The sequence below is a fragment of the Clavelina lepadiformis genome, chromosome 2 (assembly GCF_947623445.1).
Source record: "Clavelina lepadiformis chromosome 2, kaClaLepa1.1, whole genome shotgun sequence".
Classification (NCBI taxonomy): Eukaryota; Metazoa; Chordata; class Ascidiacea; order Aplousobranchia; family Clavelinidae; genus Clavelina; species Clavelina lepadiformis.
This window is the reverse complement of record NC_135241.1, coordinates 16,352,729-16,379,871: the sequence shown is the minus strand read 5'-3', so window position 1 is coordinate 16,379,871 and position 27,143 is coordinate 16,352,729. Positions and strand designations below refer to the sequence as shown.

Below are 27,143 nucleotides of genomic sequence, written 5' to 3'. Positions count from 1 at the left end.
GCTTTCTAAGAGTAAGCTTCAAAATCAGAAGATCGGTAGAAAATGTTAAACGCTTGAAAAATGCTGCAATTTTTGAAAGTCTACAGACACAGCAAAGTGAAGCAACGTTGAAGAAAACTTTGAAATAACGAAAAATGTCACCTATACGCTTTTCACATCTTAAAAGTGGTGAACAACTTAAACTAGATCCACGTACGCAGAAGTTTCAGGAGAGCGAATTTTACGTTTATTTAACATAACCAAACTGGCTAACGAGCCGGCTAAATTAAGCAAACTAAAAATATTCGCAGTGAAATATCTGTGTGAATCTAACCTTAGGCTTAAAAATATTGCCGGTGTCAGCGAGACAAGCGAAATAATATTACTCTGCTGGTCGATTAAAAATCTTTTTGCATAAACGAAGCTTTAGGAGTCAACATTTTGTCCATCCGCAATTACTCACGTCACAACAGTTTCCTTGTACAACAGGAAGAATAACTTTATGTAGTGAGCTTACCGATGCAAAACTGCAATGTGACGTTATTATTATCTAGAGTTATTTGCTTTAACAAGAAAAGCCCGTGTATGCTGGCGGGTACTTCTACGTTTTTGAGTTAAATAATACCAGTTTCAGCAGGCATTGGATGTTCGCCATTTTAAGTTACCGTATAACAGTTTGTTAACCATTTTAGCGTACAGTTTAAAGTGGAAATTAAGACGCATATATGAGCTTATTGCATATACTCATGTGTGTATGTAAATGTGTTTGATCAACAGAGAGAAAAGTATCATTTTATTAACAATGTAGAATTTAGATCAAGTCATTGTCGAACATGGTTGATGCAAAACTGCCCTAAGTGCTCTTTAATTTGGCTAACAATGTTCATGTTACCACAGGCTACGCACTGAGTGTTATTTAATATTGTTAAAATCACGGTTACGCAAGGGAAAGACGAAAATGAGTAAAAGTGCTTTAAAAACAGCTATCGCCGATATGGACAAAGCTTTACGAACTGCATATTCCGTTTTTCTAAGTTTGGATAAAAATAAAAACGGATATCTGGAAAAACATGAATTGCAAGAACTTTTGCAGGTAACTGCAGTGAACATTTTTCTTCCCACTTGAGAACAGATATGTTGGTCAGTATTAGAAACATTATTAACGTAATGGAGAGCAAATTTACGACAAGATTTAAAACTATACGGTAACTGGAGATAAAAAAAATCAACTGTATATGAACTGGCAAACACAAAATGAAACGGTGTTGAACGCAAATGTGTTACTGTACCACTATGAGTCATAACTTCTAGCACTTTGCTGATTGTTCTTAGTAGGCAAGTTGTATGACTGAATCTTAGCAGCTGATCACGTGCTGTAAAGTGTTTAGTGGGTAATTACTAATTATCTCTTATAAGTAATAAATCATAAACTTCATATTACTATAAAGCTTTAAAAACAGCTTATTTAAAATTGATTCCTGTCGAATCTGACAAATATACTATGTTTTCCGTTTAGGCTTGTGATATTACAACCAATGATGAAGAATGTCAGGCATGCCTTCGAGATTTGGACACGAATAGCGATGGTGTGTATATCTATGGTATAGTTTAAACTTTAAAGAGACGAAACAGTAACCTTTCCTATATCTGAATCTCGATTCTAAAACTTAGTATAGCTGCTTATTATACTGATTGATATGGTAAGACATGTTATCTACAATCTTTATCCCTGGGCTGAGGAAAGTTTTAGCACGTTTCAAACTCAGCGATGATTTCTCACCGCTCCAGCTTGTCTTTTGTCTAATAATAATTTCTTACCGATGCTTGTCTTTTGAGCAAGTTACGACGGATTACAATCTTTATTTGTTTTAAATAAAAACAAGCGACGTTCATAGATTGGTCAAGGGTATCACAACTGTAGAACAATTGAGAATCGAATCCGGCTCGCATATGTACGTCCGCAGGCACGTTAACCTCTTTGCCGCTCAGCCGATTGAATGATCTTATTTTATTTATGAACTTGAGATTTCAGAGATAACCTATATATAGTAATTCACAGTATTTTATTGCACAACACAGGAGTTTGGGATTTTTCGGAATTCTTAAGCTTTGTCGGAATAATTTACCAAAACAAACTTGCAAAAGTAAGCAAGAGGAGAGGGACAAAGAAAGGACCGAAACCTGCTCCCCCAACCAGAAAAGAGAGTTTAAAGGCATAGGCCTCCTACGCCGATAGCTGATTGTTGGAATGCTTATTTATGTTTAACAGACTTTTAGGGACATTTTTTCATCTGCCTAATTTTTAATTAAAGATAAAACAAAACTTATGCAAATAACTAAAACCAATACTTTGATAGCATAGGTTGAGCAATGAACTTGAGCATGCTATACTTTATTTGAAAATGGTCCAACAACTCTGCATCAACGCCCTTTTACTCAAGCAATGCATTCGGTACCATTCTTTATTGTGTTCAGGTTTTGTGCTTGTGTTCAAGTTTAGATTCAATGCGGTCGGTCGCAATATCTGAAAGTATTAAAACATGAGTTGTAAAATAAAATTTGTTCGCTATGATAATTCGCCGAAAATAAATGCTATAACTTAGTGTTTGCAAAAATAAATAGATATGGAGCTGTCAATGTAATTGTGTAATCATCGTTTTGATAGGAAAGTCTCATATTGCAATGCTGTGACTTCAAGCGAGTAATGAATGGGTTGTGCGGTTGCTTTGGCTACACCGTTATGTAACATCATGTAGACTAAGTTATGCATATTTGGTTAAACGTAAATATGCAAGTTTTTTGCATCATGATATTTTTTTTTAATTAAATCTAAAGTGGTAATACAATGTCCTTCATATTACGGTACAGTTATGATCTGTCACAGCAAGCGTGAGGTAAGACATGTTACTGTTCCTGGTCCAAGTGATTGATGAATAGTATTGTGAGGAGAAGCTGCCTACATTACACCGTCACTATACAAATAAGTTGTATTCTTTTTACCAACATGTAAATTACTGCAATCACCTATTCATTGTTTAAATGATAATTTGTTTACTCTGCTGAATGCTGAGTTAAAAAATCGTTCCAACGCAAACGTTGGGTTGAATACTGCAGCAGTTCTTTCAAGATCTGTCACTGCAAAGTAACTATCAATGTTATGTATATATACCGTTTATAATTTTAACGATTAAAAGTACAACAAAATGACACGAAAAGCTTCCAAATAGATTAACAATAAAATGCATATTACAAACCGACCAAATGTTGTTTAAATCCAAGCCTAGGCCGACTTAATCTAAAACAGTAGTTCATAACCTTTTTCAGGTCGTGGACCAAAAATATTGTACCCACATACCATGAACCGCTTTTATTAACTTAATTAATACCTTAATTAAGTTGAACAGAGCGTGTTTGTTTACCGCTACTCATTTAAGCATTTACAAACTAATATATGTCAATTCACGTAGTTATCTAAATAGAGAAATCTCAAATTATAGATTAACTTTTAGGGAAGACAAGCTTACATCTTATCACGATTCACGATTAGCCAACTTTTTATTGTATTGTTATTTACAGTTTTTGGTATAGAAGTAGGTACCTACAGATGTTTCATACGTGAACGCAGTAGCGTATAAAGGACTGTGTAGAAGGAGGGGAACAAAAGCCGGGCCTACAATTCCCACGTTTGGTGAACTCAGCGAAAATCCGTAGAGCGCAGAAATGTTGGGTTTTTATTAGGGATGTGTCGCGAGGAAGATTATTCGGATTCGTGCGAACCCGAATATCATGAAGGTCGACACAAACGAATCCCGACTCTATTCGTATTAGAAGTTTAGAACCAAACAATAAAATTTCCTCCAAAAGTTGTCAAGTCTTGCTTCTAAAATCACGTAATCGATAAACAAATCGCTTTCTTTCGAAAAATAGTGTTTAAAAAACGATCGAAAAAGTAAAATCGTTAGGAAAACGACCTTCATTGTAAGTACTGCTAACTCTAGTTTAGCATTGTCGAGAAACAAGATCATCATTTTTTACGAAAGTCAGTAAATTTATAAGTATTATTGTATTCGGGTTCGCCATTTTTGGTATTCGTGTTCGCCTGAATCTTCCACAAAGACGATATTCGGCGAATCTATTCGGGTTTGGGTTCGTATCGGCCCATCCCTAGTTTTTATGCCTCAAAAACGCGTTAAAACGGTTCCAAATGAAATATATTCTCATATTCATACATGCAATGGCTGTCATTTTATGGTGTAGACTTACAGTTTTCAAGCGCCGTATAAAACGATTTTGCAGCGTCGTAGGCTATACACCGATTATTGAAACGTCGTATAGCCTGCCCGCCTATTATAGCCTATGTTTTCTTATAGCCTTAGGTTATAGCCGATGAGTAGTCGCAAAAAAAGGAATGCAATTAAATAAAAACAAAGACGAAGAGAAAAATTTCGGGTCCTAAATACTCTATAGTGCCTAGTCAAGTGCCTTTTGCGTATATGTTTTATTGTAGGAGTACGCCTATGCGACAGTTTGACCCATAGACACCTTAAATAGAAGGATTGGTATCCTCTATATGCTCGGTATCTGGAACTTGGGTCCCAAGTTGGAACTTGGGTCCCATCATAATTTGTGTCAAATACATGGAAAAACCTTCATTCTGGTGTCTCTTGGGGGGTTTTGAAGGGTGAGGAATTACTTTTTCATACTTTTAATCTTCTACAAGGTCATCTGAAGGTCATTTAAAGGTCAAATCACATAAAAATAGCGCAAAATCACTCAAAATATTGCATATTTTCTCACTTAAACAACTGAAACACACAGTATGTTCCCCTGTGACTGAATTAAAATCTATACGTGGACAGTTTAGCCTGGATAGTTCAACAGAAACATGTCTAAGACGAACAATTTAGTTATTCTTGAAATAAGACAATTGAAAGTTAATTATCTACGATATGTATTTAACATTTTTAGGTAAAAATTGCTAGAACAATGTTATTTCAAGGGACTCATCGCAATGAAATTTGTAGAAATGAGTAATCAAACTACTTGTTGGCATACTAAAGATACTTGTTCAGTTTTTAGTAGAGAGTTTTTCTTTTCTTCTCAAACAGCCGAGTTGTCTTTCTTTGTCACTGTTGTCAAGCACAAATGCTTTCAAAAGAATGTTTGATAAAGTAAGACATTTTCCTTGAATTACAACCATTGGACTATCGATACGACGCAAAGCATGGCTGAGATGAATGAGACTCGCACGGAGTTGACTCATATTTTAAAAGTGCATGGAGGTTTTTGGTTTTTGCAGCTGCCTTGATATCTACAATGTAAATATAGAAATTACCTCCACTGCGTTGTCTGGCTTGACCAAAGAACTTTTCAAGGGCCTCATCAGCAAACACACCAGGTAGAACGTAGATGAAGTTGTGCTGAGTCAGTAGCAACTCTGCGGCTTCGATGTTGGCTCTTGTAGACAGTACAAATGCTGTATTTGTATGCTGTATGCTGTATTTGATGCTGTATGCTGTATTTGATTAGTAAGCTTCTGCGTCCGACCTCGACCACCTGACCATGCACAAGAGGATATAATGTCACAAGTTTCATTATGTTTCTTGAAACTAGTGCAGTTCTTGGTCCATGGTTGACGACACTCATCACGCATGTTAATACCGGAATATCGATCTTTCACATTCATCATGTGAAACCAATCAGTGATGAGTTTGACAAAAATGATGGTGCCCTCGTTAATGCCAAGTTTATCCTTTAGAGTTGAAAGAGCAGCAACTGTCTTGTCATTGAAGATCTGGCATACAAAAGGCACGCTTTGTCTCTGCAAAGATTTTGGGTACACAGATGTGTATGTGATCTTGGTAAGACGGATGCTGTTTTTCCGGTCTTCATTGTACAGTGCTTCTGTGTCCTTCCATCGTGCAATATATGAGTTTCCATCTTTTGTGAAAGAAAGTTCCTTATCATGCACCGTTATCCAGTTATTTCTTATATTTTTAAAAGAATGAACGTAGTCAAAAACAAGGAAAGCATAAGAATTTATAGCGTCAATGAAGACTTTACCAGGGCCATGTAATTTACCATAAACTGCAACATTTGTATTGCAATTATCACCTACACAAGAAATTATACTACCACCAGCATTGTTTACCGCTACTAGAGCTTCTAGTAGAATTTTCTTGAGTTGATCTGAATTAAGTTTTGCAACAGGGTAAATGCGTAGTTTATATCTAGGGCCACCAAAATGGCAGACAACTTCAATCACCAAAGCATGTGTTGCAAGAACTTCGCTATCACCAGAACCATTTTGCGCATAATCAACAACACGACCACCTGAGTACCTAAGTGTTTCTGTGAGCTTCACTTCATCAAAAAGAATGTTGACGAGCAGCAACGAGCAGTTGTAGTACTGGGTGCTGAGGAGACCTGCTTTAAGCATGACTTTAAAACTCCAGGGAAAATGGACGGTGGTTGGCTTGGTCTTTTTCCACTTTTAACTGAAATCCATTCACAGTCAAAATGATTAGCACAAGCATAGATCTGCTTAAGCTGTAGCAAACTAGAACGCTCATTTGGCATGGCATCAATCCAGCGGTTTCGTTCTACTTCATCAGTTGGAAATGATACCACTTTGGAGTACGGTTCCTCCCTGTAATTGCCTCGACAACCATAGGCATTACATTTCTTAGGCATTGTGTGTTATTAACAGAGACCCCTGAAATGGAATGTGTTATTAACAGAGACCCCTGAAAAAATTTGTTCCGGTTATACAATAGAACTAAATCTACAGATAGAGATAATGATCACTTAGGTAAATCGAGAACTAAAAAGTATATATAATTATAGCCAAAATTAAGTGATAAGCTCGAATCGAAAGAACAGATAAAATTATAATATTTAATCATTTATTTATTTACTTTCACTCATATAAATGAGGTTCTAATTAGTATAGTTAATTAGGTATTGTAGAAGTCAGAGTTTAACCCTCCCTGTGTCGCGTAACCATTCGTTAACAGCATAATGCGAGTAGTCTGTCCATGTTATTGGCGACGTTCATATGAGATAATAACATAAAATATTGGGACCATATCTATTTAAGGTGTCTATGATTGGGACCCAAGTTTCGTAACCCGAGAGTGCGAGTTACTAGTCCTTCTATTTCAGGTGTCTATGGTTTGACCACAGACTCTCTATACCAGGGGTGGCCAAACTGCGGCTCTTTGAGCCTTTGATTGCGGCTCTTTGAGCCTTTGATTGCGGCTCTTTAATGAATTGGCATTGTTGAATTAGACATGCATTTTCCCTGTCTAGACGAGTTGTTTGATCAGATTATGAAACAATGCGTTCTATCACACGTAGTAACAATGGACTGATAGTTTGTAATAATCAAATTACACTCCAAAAAGTACATTATTGTACAGAAGTGTGCTAACTTGTACACTGTAGTTAAGTAAACTGTCAGATTGAAGCTGTACGTCAGGGCTGACCTAGTTTTAAGTCTTGGTTACGGTTATACTAATAATTGCAAAAAGAGTTGGTGAAGCCCAGGTGGAGACTCATAGTATCACCACGCAGCACTAATGTTTATCAATAGCTACACTTCGTTGTGAGTGAATAAATTCGTGGTTTTTATTGTGTTTGTGTTGTGGCTCTTTTAATACTGGAATTTGTTATATGCGGCTCGAGCATGAAGCAGGTCTGGCCACCCCTGCTCTATACAGAGAGTATACAGAGAGTATACAGAGTCTGATTTGACAAAAGTTGAAAATTGTACAACAACGTGGAGAAATCAGATAATGGATGTTCTAAACTTGCCGATTAAGTAGCCTATCTCGACTCAACATTTGAAGGTTATAAAATGTCTGCTGCTTCTTTTAATATTTTCGTAAAATTTAGCAACAAGAGCTGAATTATAGGTGTCCCTAAAAATTAAAAATTATACAACCAATGGTATGAATAGAACGATAGAGTTTATATTGTTGGTCAGATATAGGCTTACCATACGTCCCGTTTTAGCCGGGACAGTCTCGGTTTTTAAGGCTTTGTCCCGGCGTCCCGGTCAGTCAACCAAAAGTCCCGCTTTGGTATTTAGCCAGCCAGCATTGGCATACGCTACACAAATATTAGCATGCTGTGATTAGTCTGTTTAGCCAACTCATTAATGCTCATTAAATTCAACTTTCTAACAGTTTTGATTTAAAAATGCAATTAATAGTACAGTAATGGCCAAGGTATTTATTGGATCGACCGCCATTAAAAAGTCTATCGAGATAAACAGACACTTCTAGTCGCGAGGACACGCGTTTTCATGAAGATCTCGTAACAATATGGTGGCGTCGTGAATTGACTTGCCAGACTGGGCAGAATGTTGTTCATGGGTATTTTGCCTGATATCGTTCTAGCCGTTGTGTCAAGACTTTTGTAAATGTAAATGTTAACATCGCTGTTTGAAAGAGAGATCGAGAAATCTTTAAATCTTCTTTTACGTCTTTTTTGTGGATTAGCGTAATCAAGAATTTTTTACTATACAGTAGATTTTGGCGTGTAAGCATTTTTATACCACAATGGTTTGGGCACAATGTCACCACAGCTGCATTTAATGTTTGATAAGTCATTTACCTTAAAAACGTCCGTTTCGTTAGCTTCTAAAATTTAACTGTCGAGCGACTCTTTTGTCGGGCGCTGACCGGGTGGTATTACAGTCGACAATGATGTTGAGTCTTCACTTCGTTCTCGTTTGTCGGCTCTTTCTGGTTCTTCTCTGGATGGGCATTGGAATCATAATAAATCGATGGGGAGGTGGCATGCAGTGTACGAATTATCAATCTGGATGCCGAGCAGGTTGGACAGGTGGTGACCGATTTGGTGTTCTATCGTGCGGTTTTCCAAAGACAGAACCTTGTTTTCAATTTTGTCCTTGCAAAATGGAGTCAGAGGTTTTAAATAAAACAAATTCGCATACACGGGAATATTGAGTATGTCATAACCGCCGTGTAGTGACGCTGACCATCGAACGCAGCCGGCTTAAACGTTCGTTTAACATTGTAAGTAACGTGGCAAACTGCTGTGCTTAACTCTTAATTAATGAAGATTATTGCCTCGCCTTGGCGAGGTAGAAAAATAAACTAGACTCATTGTATTGCTCCCAAACACGGAAATCTTTAGTAAAAGGCGAAAGATTTATACTGTGAAGGGAAGCCAGAGTGATGATTTAAATTTACTGAAATTGTACTAAAAAACAAAAATAACTTTGCGTTTGTGGTACTTTTGTAATATATAACATCATAGGCAATTATTGATAGTTTCATGGCATATATTTACGTTTTAATTATGTTTAATACAGTTTTACTAACAAAATTTCTTTCTTTAGAACTCTCTTAAAGATAATTACCTTGCTGTAGTTCAGGCATAAACGTTTGTCAAACACACGCTTCCCCGCTTAACCGTAATTGCTTGGCTGGCGTTTGAAGAAAAAGCGCGTTTCCGATAATTAATTAATTATTGAAGCGTGACTACGTAACAGTGGTTTAAACTCAATCAGACAGGGGTGACCAGCCTTGTTGGTTGTGTTAATTCTTATTTCTTGGTTTGTTCTGTATAGGTAGGCTAACCATACGTCCCGTTTTAGTCGGGACAGTCGTGGTTTTTAAGGCTTTGTCCCGGCGTCCCGGTCAGTCAACCAAAAAGTTCCGCTTTGGCATTTAGTTAGCCAGCATTGCCCTACACTACACGAATATTAGCATGCTGTGATTGGTTTGTTTAGCCAACTTGCTGAAGAGTGATGCCTGATGCGTGTTCTTGTTGCGTTGTGTTCGATGTAAAAGTAATTGTTACGTAATTCTCGCGGGTAATTGGTCCAGTAGTGGGTTGAATGTTAGCGCATTCGCTAGTTCAGTAACAGTAGGCTTGTAGGAGGAGGTGTTCTTTTTGCGGTTAAGTTATTGAAAGAACTTATTTCGTACCGGTACTTGTTTGCATTTCATTCTGCAAAAATCAGTATCTGACAAGACTCGTTGTTCTGAAGCGTCCCGGTTTTCAATCACAGAAATATGGTATGCCTAGTCAGATATCACACTGATGGTGGGATGGGGACACCAGGCTCGACCTATATTGCAATGAATACACTTAAAATAATAAAACGGGTTAAGTTGTGGTCTACTAACGTCAGAAAATGCCTGATAACCAATTTAACGTTCGCCCATATATTTATTATTTACTGATTTTTGAAAGTCACAAAAATCGAAATCGAAATCTAGAAACCGAAATCTGGAATATGAATATAAAGAAGCGGCAATACTAACGTGGGCCATGCGTGAGTTTTAAAACAAAAACTTTTTTTATTTTTTAAATTCTATTTTAATAATTAACGACTCAACACACAATAAATAAATAGTAGTATAAAAGAAAGAAACGAAATGGCAAGCCACTATTAAAAAAGTGCAAATCAAAAACATGGCAGGTAAGACCTCCATTTACTACATAACGGAATCTTAAATTGTTGTGTGTCTTTACTGAACATCTCTCGGATTTTTCAGTATTTTTACGAAATATTCAAAGAGCTCAATCGATGACTTATATTTGTTAAACTTAGCGCAATAAATAATAAAACGACCTCTTACCAGTACGCAGTTAACAAGTCTAACACTACTAGACATTGTCAGTTTAGGAGTACCGAACAGTAAGTTGTTATACTGAAAGCTATGAGACCACCTCAAGCGTACAGCAATCCAGTTACATACATCTTCCCAGAACAATATCGAAAATGAGCATTGAATAAACGTGTGAAATATACAGTTACTAAAACAAAACATTTTTCCTTTTTCGCTGCAAATACGTAAGCGTCAACTAGTGGCAAGAAATAGTTTCTCTGAAGGCCGCTACAAGTTTGCTGTTTCTATAGAAGAAATCCAAACAGCAAGGAACCCTGTGGAGCTCCATTGATCGCATAGTTTTCATTTTTCCACTTTACAAAGCCTACTTTAGCTGTAGCCTGTAAGTTTGGTACCGTACTTTACAATGTGGAGTTGGTACTTTTGCTTTTTATGCAGTTTAGCACAAAACCAAAAAAAGGATATCACAGGCATCCAGATCTAGCCACACTGACAGACTTAGCCTTGTCTGTCTGACTGTCTGTTAAGTTTTACCTGCTGGCTAGCTTATATGTGTCATTAGGCTGGCAATACTTTATAAATTTAGAAAAAGTTTAATCTAATAGGGTAATAGGATAGGCCTAGGTTAATATAGGGTATCTTATAGTAGGCCCCATTTTTTCTAAAATTAGCCTAGCCCATACCGGCATAAGCATTATGCCTATCTTCACATAGCCTAAGCATAGACTATTAATTAGGTCCTATACCAGTAGCACTGCGATCTGGCAATGCAAAAGATATGTATATACGTAAACAATTATAAATTTTTTTATTATTTGGAAATAAAAGACTTTGTGTTTGTTTGCAGAGTTAGTTAGTAGGCTACTGTAAATATACCATATCAGCATACGCAGGCATATCCTACGACATCCTGACGTGTGGACATTCTGCTAGTTTTAGAAAGAAAATTGGGCAAATCCTGCAAACTTTATGGCATTGGAATTGAGTTATCAATCTATTAAAACTGCCAACAGTGTCAGAGAATCGGTAGGGTGGTTAACTGTATGACTTTTGTGATATACTGGTACTACATATTTTAAGTAAGCTACTATACAATATTGACTAGCCTACAATACTTAACTGTATTTCCAGGAGGATTTAAGGCAGGAAGCTAGGAGGAGAAATCTCCTAGTTCTTATTCTGTCACATTTAACAGAAAATGGGTATTTAGATACAGCTTCTTGTCTAGAAAAAGAAGGAAACTTAAGTCTTAACAAATGGCAGGTGAAGTCTACTATATGTCCATGATTGTTCATTGTCATCTGTTGCGCTTTGTATATTTGTTCTGATATTTTTGTCATGGCCCTACGACAGTGAGACCAAATAAGTTACAATCAATTTGAATCATGATAAAATCTACAGTTATGCTATTTAATTAATAATAGAGGGCAATTCTTATTGTGCAGGTGTGCGACAATGTGGACCTGGATAACATTTTACAAGAATATGAATCGTATTATTTTATCAAATTTCAAAAGCCCCCTAAGATCACTAAAAAAGTCACTGCCAGTGCTGATGCAAGCAAATCACGAATAAATCGGCCAAGAAGGTTGGATTTTGGTAGATTTTTTTAATTAAGTGTCTTCTAATAATAAGATTCTGTGTGTGTGCAGATCAATCCCTTCCACTAGCAGCACTGGAAGTGATGTTGCCACATCGCTTCCTCGAATATCAAATGGAAATCAAAGTGCACCAACAGGAAATAGAAGAAGGCCAAGTTCAGGAGGAGATGCAAAAAGGAAGAACAGTGTTGCAATAAAACCTGTGAACTCCGGTAGCTTTGTAATTAATATTCATCTGTTTTAAGTAAATATACACAAGTTTCTTATGTAAAGTTTTTGAAATATACTCACTCTTATAGTCATGCTTACTTAAAAGTATCACATAAGCATGTGTGTTCATGCGCAATTTGGAAAGGAGTAGTGGAGTCCTTTATCTTTATTTTATTTATAGCAATATCCACGGATACAAACAAGCTTAGTAACGGCATAACAACAAATGAACCTTGCAATGACAGTGTTACCGTGAAAGCTTCAGATCTTGGATTGACTGTTTCTTCAGTTGGAATACGGGAAGAAAGGAAAGGGGACAAGAATAGAAAAGTAATTCCAAATAATTTTTTATTTTACTATGTCCACTGAAGTTATTAAGAGCAATGAGTTTTTCAGTTTTGTGTTGAGTTTTCTTGTAAAGGCTTTGCCAATAGCTAACTGTTCTAGTGTATGAGTTTGACACATTTGAACCATAGCTTATGCATGGGCTAATTTTTTCCTGGAGTCCTAACTTAAGTGGCTACCGCAAGCAATTAGGTTTCTAAAAACTTCTGCAAAGTTACAAGTCGCAACATTCATTCTTTCGAAATAACATGTTTAACTGCTTTGATGTCATATGCAGACATAACACGGTTTAGCTTAATGTTGATGCATATGGTAACACACTTGCAATTAAAGGAAATGTTTTTCTAGCTCAATATGAATGCTTTGCCTTCTTTAGTTATTTGAACGTATAATAACAAATGCCCAGTAAAAGGTTACTCTTGACCAAAACTAGACTACATGTGATTGTAATATCACGACCTAAATGTATTGTTCGCGACATATAGTAAACATAGGAATAGTGAAAGTTGACAGTGAAGTTGAAATAAATTCAAACTTTTGAATTATGAAAAGAAACACATTTTTGAAAATCGTGAGACAAAATTTTTAACTTCATTTGGTAGGAAATTATAGATGTTCGATCCATGCTTACGGATGCCATCAGAGGTGCATCTAATGAAATAGCCACCGGATCTGCAGCTGACAGACTGGTTAAGCCACTTGGTAAGTAGTTACTTACTGCTTTTATCCTGTAGTATGAGTTCAAAAATGTATCTATTTGTAAGGTATAAAATGCAAGCAATTGATAAAAGTGATCCATTCAATCAAGCCAAGTATCTTGTTCAAGCATTTGTGGTATTAATGATACGTTCAGTATACTTAAATAAATTGAAAACAGTTAAGTGTCAGTAAATTGGTAAAATATTGTAAAACTACAGCCGTTAAAAACTATGTTATAGAGGAATATGTTAGTTAATAAGGTGCAATGCTAAGGTAGAAGGTTACTATTCCCATATGCTTCTTGCAGGAGGATTTGTTGGTTTCAATCATGAAATGCGGGAACTAGCTTCTGTAATAAGTCGTGATATTTATTTACACGATCCAAATGTGAAATGGAGCGATATTGTTGGATTAGATCATGCCAAAAGTTTGGTCAAAGAAGCAGTCGTTTATCCTATTAAAGTATGTTACCAACCAGGTTTTTACTTTTTAATCATTCCAAAATATTTGTCCACTACAGCTTGGTAACTTTCAAAATCATTCAACCTTGCGGCATTTAATGACAGCTTTTCTTGTTCCGAAGGTCTTCTATTCTCTGAACTTTATCCATTGTCTTATGGTTTAGCATTACATGAGCTTTGTTTGGACTTGTTTACAGTACAGTTGTATTTTGGTTCATCGCACATAGCTTAATGTTTCTGGAATTTGATAAATGTTTGTCTAATGAAGCCTAATGAGGCAACCTAAAAGATAATTAAACAATTGACACTTCATTTGGACTCATATTGTCATATCATCCTCTCTTGTTTTAAACTTGCTTGATGACTAGCAGTACTGTCGTCTGTCTATATTGCCGGTTTTAAATGTGCATATAATTAAACTATATTTGTTGGCAAAGTGGTTTATGAATGGGCTTTAAATTTTTTTAATAAAATGTTTTTAGTACCCCCAGTTATTTACTGGTATCCTCACCCCTTGGAAAGGTATTTTGTTATATGGTCCTCCTGGAACTGGAAAGACAATGCTGGCAAAAGCTGTTGCAACAGAATGCAACACCACCTTCTTCAACATCTCTGCCTCAACTATTGTTAGCAAATGGAGGGGAGATTCAGAAAAATTGGTTTGTAGAAACTGATTCTACATTCGCTGCTTGTTCCTTCAAAGCAAACACTCACTTGCTTGTCTCTTGCCACTCTTAAACATTGTGCTCAGTAATTGTTAAGTAAAATGCATGTAGTAAGTTCCTTAGCTATGCAAAGTTTATTGTTGTTTAGGTGAGAGTCTTGTTTGAACTTGCAAGATTTCATGCTCCATCAACAATTTTCCTTGATGAGCTTGAATCGGTGATGAGCCAACGTGGTTCTGGTCCCGGGTAAACGACTTGATATTAATAAAAACTTTATGGAAATTATAAATTTTAAAATGCTGCTGCATTGCAGATTGTGTACGTATAAACGTCTTGGAACTGACGCTAGTAAATATAATATTTTATATATGTAATGACATAGAGGTGAACATGAAGGAAGTAGAAGAATGAAAACTGAACTCTTGGTGCAAATGGATGGACTTGCCAAATCTGATGACCTTGTATTTGTTCTTGCCGCCTCCAACCTACCTTGGTTTGCTAAAATTAATTGAAATTAAATTGTGCTACTATAGCTACTTTACCATATTTTTTCAGCTAGCAAATTCTTTAAAGTTTTAGTGAATGGTTTTATATGTGGCTTGCAATTTTTGTCTTTCTGCATTTGACTACACGAAATATTTTTAAGTTTTTATGTTATCATAAAGGGAATTGGATCATGCAATGCTACGGCGCTTGGAAAAACGTATAATTGTCGATTTGCCAACGTTTGAAGCTAGAAGATCTATGTTTCAGAGGTGTACTTGATCTTGTCACAAATATCATGTCATAACTTTTGATTGTAGTATTAGAAGTAGGGAAACCATGAGTACAATAAACCCATGCACAACAAATATTTACTCGTTGTTAAGGTTTTTACCACCATGCAACAAGGAAGGGGGGTTAGTTATCAACACCAGACTGGACTACGATAAACTTGCAGAGGTAATATATTGGTTTAACTTTAGAGCATGTTTAGGTTTAAATCCTTGAAACGGAAATATTACTAATTCTAAGTTGTCATAATTTTAAAAATTGTTGGATTCTTCATACATTTTATATGATAATATAGGTATTTAGCAAAAATTAAGACTTCACCTTAACAATCGTTTTCTGATTAATATATGTTATGTCACAACGCTCACTTGCATCTTTACTCCTTTGGGAAAGCCTTATGTTTTAAGGCTTTAGTCCTTATGTTCTTGTTTTAAACTCTTAAATGCCTATCTCGATCCTCATTAACCTGAGACTATTTTTGTCCACTTATATTTTATTAACGTTCAGTGGTATTTTCTTAAAAAATGTGATATTTTTTATTATACTATCAATTTTTGTCAACTTACATCATTTCAAACTAACAACATCCTCTTTTTATTACTTATTATCACAGTTATCTTTTAGTAAGTACAATAAATACAAAGATTATAACATTCCATTGTGAGTTATGTTCTTGTGAAGAACTTCTTTTTTAATTTAAAAAAAAGTTGTCTTCGTTCAGTGTTATTTTGGTGTATTATTTTGCATAAAGTGGTTATGTTTTGTAAGTAAAGCTGTGTAACTTTACATCACATAGGAAAAAATTAATATGTCAGTAACACTATAAATGACGTGGACTTCTAAGTGCATCTAAGTCAATATGAGCAAATCCAAGTCATAAGTGTTTTACGTGCTAGGTTACCAGCAACACATTCAGGTTTAGTGTTTGGCACTATGCTTGAGCATTTGAGGATTAATTATAAAGTTACCTTTCACCAGAGCACTGAAGGCTACTCTGGTTCTGACCTGCGGCTAGTTTGCAAGGAATCAGCCATGAGAGTTGTGAGAAAAATATTTCACACTTTGGAACAACATGAAGAAGGGCAGGTAATGTTCGCATACTAAACACATGTAATGGCATAAGCTACACCATTGCCACTCTGTTTTTACTTTTTTGTCTATGGTCACACTCACACCTCAAAAGACTACTTTTAAATTGTTGTACCTAATACAATGCAAATTTAAAGTTATATCTATAACATTAATTAGTATTACACCGCTAATTAATGTTATACAGTATAAGTAAGTTGCAGCACCATTGACCATTAATGATTTGTATTAACTTTTCAGCAACTTCCTGATTTTTCACTTGAAACAATTCGAACTGCTGACGTTTTGGATGTTCTGAATCACACCAAACCATCATCTGGGAAACTTGCACAAAAGTACGCTGAATGGAGAACAAAATATGAATCCGTTTAGGAAAAAGACAAACATTGCAACATTGTGGTTCTCTATGGAGCAGCATATATCCAGCTTAATTGGGTAGAGTTGCCATGTAATCCTATTTATGCTTATATCTTAAAGCAGATCTTTGTCATTTGATTTATCTCGTTTTTCTTGTCTGTAATATGCATAATTGCATGGATGGTCAGGGTGCTTGGTATAAACATTCACATTCCACAAACTGTGCTTCTTAAGAGCATATAAAACTCCACTGCACTGTTTTTGTAACGTTTCTCTTTATTATAAAGTACCACTGTGATTTCAAGGAAGACCAGACTACTGTAAGGGATTTTTTTAAATTCTTCAACGCCTGTTATCATTGCACTGCAATAAATCCACTGTTTTCAATAACGGTTTTTGCATAAAGGTTATTTTTTTGATCGCTTCAATGTCAGCAAAAGATTATGATATTTATCGTTGCCAGAACCTTTAACCTCAGCAAAGTGTGCTTTTAATAAGTTGATCATTTTCTTAATGATTCTTCAAGTCTCATAAAAATTCAGAATCAGAAAGCAAATACCATACCATGTAAGCTGTTAATGACAGTTGCAAATAGTTAGCAGGCATCACAATGTTTATGTTTAATACCTATTGCATTTAATCTATTAAAATTTTACGCGAAATAATCTATTAAAAGTTCTTAATGAAGAAATCACTGAACAATACAGAATGATTGACATTACATAATAACTAAACAATGTACTAACAAAGGATTCTTCAATAAGTGCTTACAAACAAAAGGAAGGCCAGTGTAAGACACAAAAACGAATTTAGCCATCTTCGAATTACTGCATATGTTTTTCAGTGACAAATTCTATGAAGATGATTATCATAGTACGTTTCAAGTACCATGCCAATTCAATGTCTTGACCATTAAGTCGCATTTTCAAATAACTTGAATCAAGCCAGTTTTCTGAAAAGCGTTAGCATGACTTAGTTGTAGTTCATTTAGACTACTGACAATTTGTGTTTATGTACAAATTTGGCATACTTCCATAATAAATTACACTTAAGTGACATCAGTTTTCAACAGCTATGACATGTAACTATCATTCATACAGCATGTAGTGTGACATCAACAAACTTCCTAAAGTAACTGTCAAATAGCTGTTTGATTTGACTTGAGTCAGAAAATGTAGACTGGATTACAATTTGTACCATGATATTTTGTTTAAATAAGATATACATGATGTATGCTGAAAATAGCGTGGCATGTACTCCAAAAAGCATATTGCATAGGCTGGGGTAGTAAAGAGTATTCACCAGATTGAGCAAAAGACTTTTCATGCTTGGATAACACTAAAACCTCCCTTTATATTACGATCATCAATATACCAGATATAGTAATCGCTTATACATCCATTAAAGGAATTTATGAATACGTCCAAAAATTGGAAAAGCTGTACAGTTATATTAACACTGCATAGGAAAAGTATTGAACTGAGTACAAATTAAGAGTGGAATAAATTAAATCAAACATATAATAATGGCTTAAGATCAACTACACACAGTTTCATTTTAATGTCACGTTTGTGCCCTAAGTTTCACAGAATATGTGTATGTCATTTAGTAGAAGTCTTTTCAATTTCAGTTGGCTTTCTTTTGGAAACCCTATAGAGCAGAGATATTTGGACATAGAACCATATTTGTCATCAATATGATCCAGTAGCTGGTTCATGGTCTCCCGTGAGGCATACCTCCCTTGTTCCTCATAATCTTTCATTTCATGGTGAGTAACTGGCAGTCCAAACTGTAATAAAAAGCAAAAGCTTCATATGAACTGAAAACACCGAAAAAAACTGTATATATAATATAGTATATGTATTAGTCAGAATCAGTGGTACCTCTGATCTTGCATAGTCATCAACGATTGTTTCTCGGTCAAAACCACATATAGACAGCAAAATTGCAGAAACAATGCCTGTTCTATCTTTACCAGCATGACAACAGATAATGCAAGGAAAATTCTCAGGCTGACTAATTAACTCCAAGGCACACCGAATTGGTATACCACTGTAGTCCACAGTTGACTAAAATGTGAAAGCATTGAGTGATATGATCCTTCATTTAGTTCAGCGTGGTCCAACTTCTTTTCATCGCGGGCCAAAATCAAAAATTTTTTTTATCTTGCGGGCCAATGTTTTTAAATTAGAACTGAAGAAATGTGAAATTAGAACTGAAGAACAATGTGACATTGATATTAGAACTGAAATTAGAATAGTTCAAAATTTAGCTATTAAATGCTGATCAATGTGACATCTGCGGTCGAGGTTCTTCCTCGACAATAGCGACTATGAAAGCTGACTATCAGTTCGCGGGCCAAAAAATCGGTGCTCGCGGGCCAACTTTGGCCCGCAGACCTGCAGTTGGACCACGCTGATTTAGTTTATTGTCCTGAGCTTCTATTTTTCCCAGGTTTTGGCGAAACCAGGATTATGAGATATTTTCAAGCTCATCCCGATTACAAACAGATGATTTAAATCAGCATTAAATAATGTAATAAACCTGGTAATGACATTACCACACAACATCAAAGTTCTGCTATAATAAGGTTTTTGAAATGAATAAGGTAAAAATGCAGCAATCAAATGTTTACAAACAATGTTTTCAAATATTCTATCTTGGTGTTGATGTCATAGTTACCTTGTATAGTGTGGTAAGCTTGGTTTGATATATTTGGCGTGAAATAAACTTTACAAACAGGTTCAGTTTGAAGCAAATATAGAGTAAGAGCAACAAGAATCCCCATATTTTCTGCAAATATATGGTATATATATACTTTATATTCTCAAAACTGTAGTGAAAAAAATCAAAAATAATGTTAATTAGATATATTTAAGAAAAAAAATTAGTTTTCTGGTTACCTTCCACAAGGGCCAGTCATTATGAACCATTAGTTTTCTAACATATTCTCTTCCAAACATGTTGACCATAAAGTGAGTTATTGATATTTCATCAAAGTTTTCATTGACAGCGCTGGCTTCTTTTGACTTTGGAAGAAAACTTATATCTTTCAAATCAAATTTTTCTATGCGTTCCATATCTACTATTTTTGGATTTTGCTCTAAAAACACATAAAAATGTGGCTGAGTAAAATATATGAAAAATAAGTAGAAAACAAGATATACAGATGATAGTAAAAAGAAAGCTAGCCATTGTATAGTTATTTGATTTTGATATATTGCACCGATCTACCATACTGTTGGGTACTTGGAAAAGATGTTTAATTAGTGACCATAAATGATCTGATTATTTATTATTCCGACTGTTATCATAAATAAAGTGTGTGTTCATGGGGTCAAACTGTCAGTATTGGTTCTACTGGGTTTATACCACAGTTCGGGCATGTAAATACAACTAAACAGAAAACAGTCAAGAATTACAAACGGCAATTGACTGCTTGCATCAATTTCAAAACTGTTTTTCTACTTCAGATTACAATCAAAATTATCATAAATTATGCACATATATAGTTATTAACCAATTCATGCATATTAACATGTCAAAATCATAAGCACTTCATTTGAAACAAGATCAAATAAAGGTTAAAATGTATATTATGTATATGTATATATGTGAATATGTATATAAAATGTATATATAGTACTCTTTAAATACCAGCACAATCCAGCAATTTCATTCCAGTTTCTTTAGAGTATTCATCTATTCCACTTCTGAGGTCAATTACAGATCTGCGAAAAAGTTAATGTATACTGTATGGTGCAAACTTTCTTTCACGAGTCTCATTGATAAAACATAAATAGCTTATAATTTCAGTACAGTGGTTGATACATATGTCTAGAGGTAAGAAAGATACTGAAAAAAATTCAAGATACCTTATTCCTAGCGTAGATTGCAAAAGCTTTAAATCTTCAAAAGTTATTTTATCAGGTCTTGCGCTTCGGTATGCATTTATTTTCAGTGTTGGTTGTGATATTTGAATGACATCATTCTCTGTTGATGAAAATAATGACCCACCAACTGGCCTAAAGTTAAGAAGTGAATCAAACATGGTGCTTTAATTACAAGCTACAAAGAAAGATATTAAGATTAGTTACAAATAAATGAAGACCGAAGAGCTTCATTTTAAACTTTTTGTTACAGTAATTGTTACAGCTAGTTAGTTATTTCATATTATAATTTGTTAGAGCTAGTGTAAACATTTTTACCATTTCTGAGAATAAATTCACTGCTTAACATGAACTAAATTCATATTGATGAAAGTAGACCAAACTGTCTCACAAAATCAACTAATACGAGGTACATTTTTATACAATAGCATGTATTATCATTTCATATTGATCATTTAAAATTATTTTCTTTCCATTGTGAAGTATATATAAGTGTGCAGTTACCAGTTAGCTAATCTTAATACTCCTAAGGTGTTACAGTACAGCTTTTACTGGTTTCCTTGATTTCCTAAGCAAATTTAGATTTGACATATGAATCCCAGACAAGAAAAGTTAACCATAAGGAGGTGCATGCATAAAAAACTACTATGTGTACTACTGTAAACATTGACCACTCAAAAACACATTGTACAAGCATAATTGGCACTTTTCATTGTGTTTCTGTTTACAAGTTGTAACTTTCACAAATAGAATACCATACTAAAGCATTACTAAAAACTGATACAACAGAGTAAAATGTATTGTTGGATGCAATTAAGGGCTAACTAACATAATCATTCAGACTACACACAAAACATATAAGAACCATTAGAGCACAAAGAATGCACTGAAAACTGAATCGAGTATTTTGGATTTGTCTGTCTGGTACATTTTTTATGCAGTGGCATGTCAATGTTCACTTCTCTTGTGTCATAAAATAATGCAGTTTTTTGTTACATTTCTGTACATATAACTGCTTCAAATGAAATGTTTATGTTGCTAAGTTAACTGACTGTATACATAAACATGTTTAAGGCATATCAGTAGACCATGCATGTACAACCTTTTTCACCAGTGGGTCATGTTAAAAATTTACAATGTCGATGCACGGTGTAACAAATAATTTTACTTGTGCTCAATAGGCTATGTTATAATTTTAAATCATATGGTGTTATGTTTCCTAAAAACTATAATCCATAATCAGAATTGGAAATAAGTCTTTCAACTATCAGATCCTGTTGTAAAAAGCAGATTTATGCCTACTCAAAAGACAAAACGCAAACCATGTAGCCATCAGGTATCTGCGCCAGTGAATTTGTATAATGAAACATTGTACAAACTACTCATCATTAAATCTATCCGTTATCTGCAATTTTTGGGTCTCTTATACTTTTGCACTCCGACTTAAAGGCCTGAATGGGAAGGAGTTATGAGGTAATAGAAAATTATGACGTAATACTGTAATCACTATAGTAATGGCTCGAGTCATTGACTACTTCAGTCACATTTTTTCATGAGCGCTTTAGGTAATAAAATCAAATAATTTTCTAAAAAAAAGTTACACTTTGCTGAACAAATATCAACCAGATTAATTTGAAAACAACCATGACATTAAAATAACTAATTTAACGCAACGCATTGTGTGACGTAAAGAAAAGTTTTAAGTTAAATGCATTAACTTGACTTGAGTAGAGAATTTAAATTGACTCGATTTGACTCAATTCACAATTCGAGTTGACTTGACTTGAGTCAGAAAAAATGACTTGGTTACAACAATGGTAATAATATCACACAACAATACTCGATCCTGATATGGAAGGGAAAAAGTAAAAGAGACTTCAATTTTTCTTTTTCTATAAACTTTAAATTTTTACCATAAACCAGCAAACGTTATTAAGACATAAAAATTTCAAAACAACAATTCAATTAAGTTTAGAATACAGTACTTAAAAGGCTGCCACTATTTCACTGGAAAAAACCGTGTGTTCAAAGTTATTTTTCACAGATTTTTGTTCATTTATCTCAGGGTGTCAAACTGGCCAAATTCAGCCGACCATGCTCCATTCTGTGGCCAAGATCATGCTATTTTGGTGATGAAAAAAATTGAATAAATAAGTATTTTAGGACAGTAAACCAACAACATACGAGTAACCTCCATCTGAAAAACGCTTCATTGGCTGCATGGTCGGTGGTGGTGGCACAGGCGCATCTTCAATTTGTGTAGATCTCTTGTGTACTACTGTACATGGTTGGAACATTTGCATGGACGCTGTCGTCGATTGTGGTGCAGGTTCGCGTCAGTGTTGAGGTTGATCTTTTGCAAAGGTTTTGTTTTGGGCTGATGTTGACGAGATCGTGTTGATTACGGGTTGGTTTGTACCACTTGCAGAACTTTTTGCATTTCCTAGCCGACTTTCCGAACGTTCGATGGTAATAGCATAGTTTTGACATACATAAATGCTTGTACAATAATCGGCATATACGCTTTGAACATGCATGCAACGCACTTCACTAACTTTGTAGACCTCTACACTTCTACTGAATGTAAAATGTAATTTAAGAAACAATGTGCAACTAGACACTTCGCTAGCAGCCTATATTGTGCTCAAATTTAGCAAATTACATTCATCATGATATTACTTAACAATCAGATCCCCAGCTGTAAAGGACCAAGTAAATAGTGAAAATTTATAGTGAAAAACTTATAGTGAGAATTTGATTGAATTGATACATTCTTTATGACTTTCATATCATAAACTAACAGCTTCCAATAAAGTTTAAAACCAGAAACTTGTGTAAATACCAAAATTAAATTTTGGTAATCATAAATTTAGCACCATGTAGGCCAATCCTGTACTTAACCATGTTATCAAAAAGAAGAAAAGTAGATGGAAATTATCGCGCAATGCAGGTAAAATAGGAAACACTGTATTTCTTTGATGAAGTGAAAGGAAAACCCACTTGCTTGATTTGTATGAAAAATGTTGCTATAGTCAAGGAATTTAATTTAATAATGAATTGTGTCATGGAATTTGTTGTTTGAACAGTTAATTTGATATGTGCCCGAGGTCTGAACCACAGACAATACAACAAGCTGTTGGATGAAACTCACGTATCAGGTCGAGCATATCATATTGACGTTTGTTGGTTAAGTGGAAGAGTTGTGTTGAAAAGCGCACCTAACGCATTCAATGAAAGATTTGCTGATTTAAAAGATCTGGAACCAATTTTTGCTATTTTAGTAACCTTTTTTCCACCATTGCTGAAGAGGTACCAACAAAATATCAAATGGAACTACTTGAGTTACAATGCAACAATGTTCTTAAAGATAAATTTGCAAATGTTAACATCAAAACGTTTTATCTTATTTTGGACCAACCTGTAGGCATTGAAGATTACGTAAATGTTCGTTAGTACTTATGTCTGCGAAAAAAATGTACTCTTTGATTAACTTGAACAAGTCCCGATTCCGGAGTCATTTAAGTAATGAACATCTCAATTCAAAGTTAAAAGTTTCGACTGCACAGCCCTTGGTACCACATATTAATATGCTTGCAACTTCCAAAAGATTTTAAGTGTCGTCGAGTTGCAGTGCAATATAATAAGTAGTAAATGAAATTATTAATTGTACCATTATTTAAATGTAACAAAGTAGTTTGGCTCTAAAAGGTGGCCCACATCACTGAACGAGTTTGACACCTCTGAGGCCTGACCTAACTCAAATGTTATAACACAGGAATCTAAATCTATCTTCTAATGTAAATCTAACTCCATTAAACTCTCTATACTAAAAGATATGTTTTTAAAGATAACTTTGAAAAGATATGCCCTGCTAGCCCTAGTCTATGCTTTAATCGCTGACTCGCTGTTTTGTTAATTTTTCCTGAACCGCTTTGGGGACATCCCTGTTTGCTACAAAGGTATGGAATGATCGTAGTGCTCGCCACCCTGTTCGCTAGGTAGCGGTAGTACAGAACGCTATTTGCCAAAACAAATTATTGTTTTTTCTTTTAATCACAGTTCGCTTTTCGAGTCAGTCGACTTTAAGTTGGATTAACAAGAAACTGTGAAAAATAGCTTTGAACGCACAATTTGTTTTCAGTGAAATAATGGCAGTTTAATTTTTATCCTCGGACTGAAGAAAGTCTTTGCACGGCTTATACCCGGCGATGTTTCTCAATCGCCCGAGCCCCGGTTACCGAGCTAGCCTCTGTGCAAGTTCCGATATAGTATTGCCCGCATTTGTAACTGTCCACCAGATCCACTGAATAAATGTCGTTAATGCATTGCCCAAGAGCATTACAACTGTACTGTAAAGCGCCACTGTGTATTGAACACGGAACCTGGACCACATTTATTGCGAGAACAACATCTTAAACTAACCTGTCACGCCATAATATTTCTATTTCGTTTGTAGAATGGAATACGGAGAAGTACCGTTTAATAGACCTTTTGCCAGAGGTGATCGGAGCCGAAGTGTCAGAATCGAGTACGGCCGAATTTACATATTTTACCGGAGATGGAGTTGAAAATATAACCTTGTGTAGACTACTAGGTAGCTGGTAAATAGGTTAGCCACTGGTCGCCAAACACACAACCAGAAAACCTTGATATTTTATTGCAAGCTTTCATTTTATCGAAGCAAGAAAATTGGAATGGGCGCATTCATGGATTTCCAGAGTATGGGCAGGGACAAGAATGGCTTGATTGGAGCCGGAGCTGGGGCAGGAGTCTAAAATCCATGACTCAGATCACCTTTTCACAGTAAAAACGCTTGAATTAAGATGTCAGTTACGTGACACTTTTTGATGACCTTCTACTGTTTTGCCTATCTTTTGCAATTCAGACTCCCTTTTTGTAAGCTTTTTACTTTTTTGATGTTGACAAACAGTAAATTTTTTGTTTTGAATTTTGTTTATATTTTGATTAGATACCATACATATAATTTCTTCACACAACTCCTAACTTCAAGAAACAGTTGCATAGTCAATAAAAACTATGATATTACAGTCTACTGATAGTCCGGTATCTACGGTGTGGTATGTATTTAAGTTAACTTCAAGCCTCAAATAAGTCTATTCGAATCTAACTTTCCTTTTCTAATTTTCTATTTGAATCTAACTTTCTAAGTCTATCAGGCTATCCTCGTTCAGCAACTTTTAACTTTGTCCTATAGTAGCCTATGGCAAAGTAATCACATGATTCATTTGTTGTAAGCTTATAGGCTATAGGCTTATAGGCCTACTCCTTGTCCTCTAGTAAGGTAGCCTACAGTCTGACTTTTGAATGGTTTACGATTCAGGACTTGTTCGATGTTTGTCGGAATGCATATAGGGATCCGTATTCTATAAGTTAATTTTCTTTTAAAGTATTGATGCCCAGGCCAAAAATAAAGTAAACAGTATCTGTAAAACATTCACGTGCATGTTCCAACATCTTAACCTCATTTGTCATCAAATTTTTGGACAACGCATTTTTCGCACCTGTGCATAACGGATTGTGTAAAAGATCTACTGGCATTTCAGCATCAAAAAGCTAATTGTGAATGGCGAATGGCGAAATGTAACAAATGTTCAAGTAAGGCAATTATTTAACACTTAAACCATAGTCTCTACATATCTATTGGTTTGTAAGGATTATGCCTAAACAAACGCTGGATTTCTTCAATAATGATACTGGAAAACTCCAATCATAACAATGTAAAAATGAAGAACTTTTTATAACATGGAAAAGGTAAATAAAAATTGATAAAGCACAACTTTCCAGATAAAAACTAAACCATTCTAAACAAGAAAACACAGGACAGTAAAAAATTCCAAAACGCAAAACCAGTAATATCAGAATTAAATTATCCATAAGGAAAGCAACTAAAACGAATTTTAACCAAAATAGAGACATAGGTAGCAGACGCGGATTTAAAAAATCGAAACAACAAAATAAACGAATGCTAAAATTAAAACAAACGAATTTTTCTACCGGTGTCGTGCCAAATAGTGACCCCCTGGCAAATATTAACCTAATTTTTGTGACGTAATAAATTTGTTAATTCAATACGCAGTAATCGTCATACACAAGTATCCTACAGAACTTACAGACAGAAGTAGGCCAACAGCTGTGCCATTTATGCGGTATTTTGTTTGCCAGTATTCGTGCATTCGCAAAAGTTACGATATCATACTATTCATCCACTGAATAGGGGCACCTTTTCTGCTGAGTTGAATCCTTTATTAGACAATAAATTTATTATGTCACAAAGGAGGGGTCAATATTTGGCGCTACACCGGTTAGTTTCAGTTTGCTCAAGTCCATTTTGGTGTTTTGTAGATCAGCGAAATCCGTTTTGATATTTTCGTCTTATTTAATATCTGCTTTTGCTCTTGTAATTTATCGAAACAGTAAAAACCTGGCTTGAATTAATCATTTG

General features: G+C 35.1%; 3 protein-coding genes and 1 pseudogene across 3 annotated transcripts; 2 read left to right on the top strand and 2 right to left on the bottom strand.

Annotated features, from left to right (window-relative positions):
- The first annotated feature begins 860 nt into the window (after nucleotides 1-860).
- LOC143445987 (troponin C-like) lies at nucleotides 861-2,839 on the top strand. Its single transcript, XM_076945415.1, has 3 exons — nucleotides 861-1,072; nucleotides 1,496-1,565; nucleotides 2,059-2,839. Exons 1-3 carry the CDS (start codon nucleotides 938-940, stop codon nucleotides 2,196-2,198), a joined length of 345 nt encoding a protein of 114 aa, XP_076801530.1. The 5' UTR covers nucleotides 861-937; the 3' UTR covers nucleotides 2,199-2,839.
- A 6,236-nt stretch (nucleotides 2,840-9,075) lies between these two features.
- LOC143447847 (U5 spliceosomal RNA) lies at nucleotides 9,076-9,186 on the bottom strand (annotated as a pseudogene).
- Nucleotides 9,187-11,440: 2,254 nt separating this feature from the next.
- On the top strand, nucleotides 11,441-17,443 carry LOC143445684 (katanin p60 ATPase-containing subunit A-like 2). Its single transcript, XM_076944957.1, has 14 exons — nucleotides 11,441-11,615; nucleotides 11,721-11,852; nucleotides 12,035-12,177; nucleotides 12,242-12,402; nucleotides 12,582-12,730; nucleotides 13,348-13,447; nucleotides 13,752-13,906; nucleotides 14,388-14,564; nucleotides 14,719-14,816; nucleotides 14,953-15,063; nucleotides 15,236-15,325; nucleotides 15,440-15,512; nucleotides 16,323-16,430; nucleotides 16,674-17,443. Exons 1-14 carry the CDS (start codon nucleotides 11,559-11,561, stop codon nucleotides 16,803-16,805), a joined length of 1,686 nt encoding a protein of 561 aa, XP_076801072.1. The 5' UTR covers nucleotides 11,441-11,558; the 3' UTR covers nucleotides 16,806-17,443.
- Nucleotides 17,444-17,980: 537 nt separating this feature from the next.
- Nucleotides 17,981-24,135, bottom strand: LOC143445685 (uncharacterized). The gene is made up of 7 exons (XM_076944958.1): nucleotides 24,099-24,135; nucleotides 20,666-20,815; nucleotides 20,448-20,521; nucleotides 19,694-19,893; nucleotides 19,473-19,583; nucleotides 18,674-18,859; nucleotides 17,981-18,579 (listed from the first exon to the last, which is right to left on the bottom strand). Exons 3-7 carry the CDS (start codon nucleotides 20,467-20,469, stop codon nucleotides 18,367-18,369), a joined length of 732 nt encoding a protein of 243 aa, XP_076801073.1. The 5' UTR covers nucleotides 20,470-20,521; nucleotides 20,666-20,815; nucleotides 24,099-24,135; the 3' UTR covers nucleotides 17,981-18,366.
- Between the last annotated feature and the right edge of the window lie 3,008 nt (nucleotides 24,136-27,143).

What these genes read in the sequence shown, in the direction of transcription:
- LOC143445987 (XM_076945415.1), top strand. Translation starts at nt 938, where the DNA reads ATGAGTAAAAGTGCTTTAAAAACAGCTATCGCCGATATGGACAAAGCT. An exon ending in AATTGCAAGAACTTTTGCAG is followed by an intron (nt 1,073 to 1,495) that starts GTAACTGCAGTG and finishes TTTTCCGTTTAG; the next exon opens with GCTTGTGATATTACAACCAA. An exon ending in TTTGGACACGAATAGCGATG is followed by an intron (nt 1,566 to 2,058) that starts GTGTGTATATCT and finishes TGCACAACACAG; the next exon opens with GAGTTTGGGATTTTTCGGAA.
- LOC143445684 (XM_076944957.1), top strand. Translation starts at nt 11,559, where the DNA reads ATGGCATTGGAATTGAGTTATCAATCTATTAAAACTGCCAACAGTGTC. An exon ending in TAAGTCTTAACAAATGGCAG is followed by an intron (nt 11,853 to 12,034) that starts GTGAAGTCTACT and finishes CTTATTGTGCAG; the next exon opens with GTGTGCGACAATGTGGACCT. An exon ending in CAGACTGGTTAAGCCACTTG is followed by an intron (nt 13,448 to 13,751) that starts GTAAGTAGTTAC and finishes TGCTTCTTGCAG; the next exon opens with GAGGATTTGTTGGTTTCAAT.
- LOC143445685 (XM_076944958.1), bottom strand. Translation starts at nt 20,469, where the DNA reads ATGAAATTGCTGGATTGTGCTG. An exon ending in GAAATTGCTGGATTGTGCTG is followed by an intron (nt 19,894 to 20,447) that starts GTATTTAAAGAG and finishes ATGTGTTTTTAG; the next exon opens with AGCAAAATCCAAAAATAGTA. An exon ending in AGCTTACCACACTATACAAG is followed by an intron (nt 18,860 to 19,472) that starts GTAACTATGACA and finishes TTCACATTTTAG; the next exon opens with TCAACTGTGGACTACAGTGG.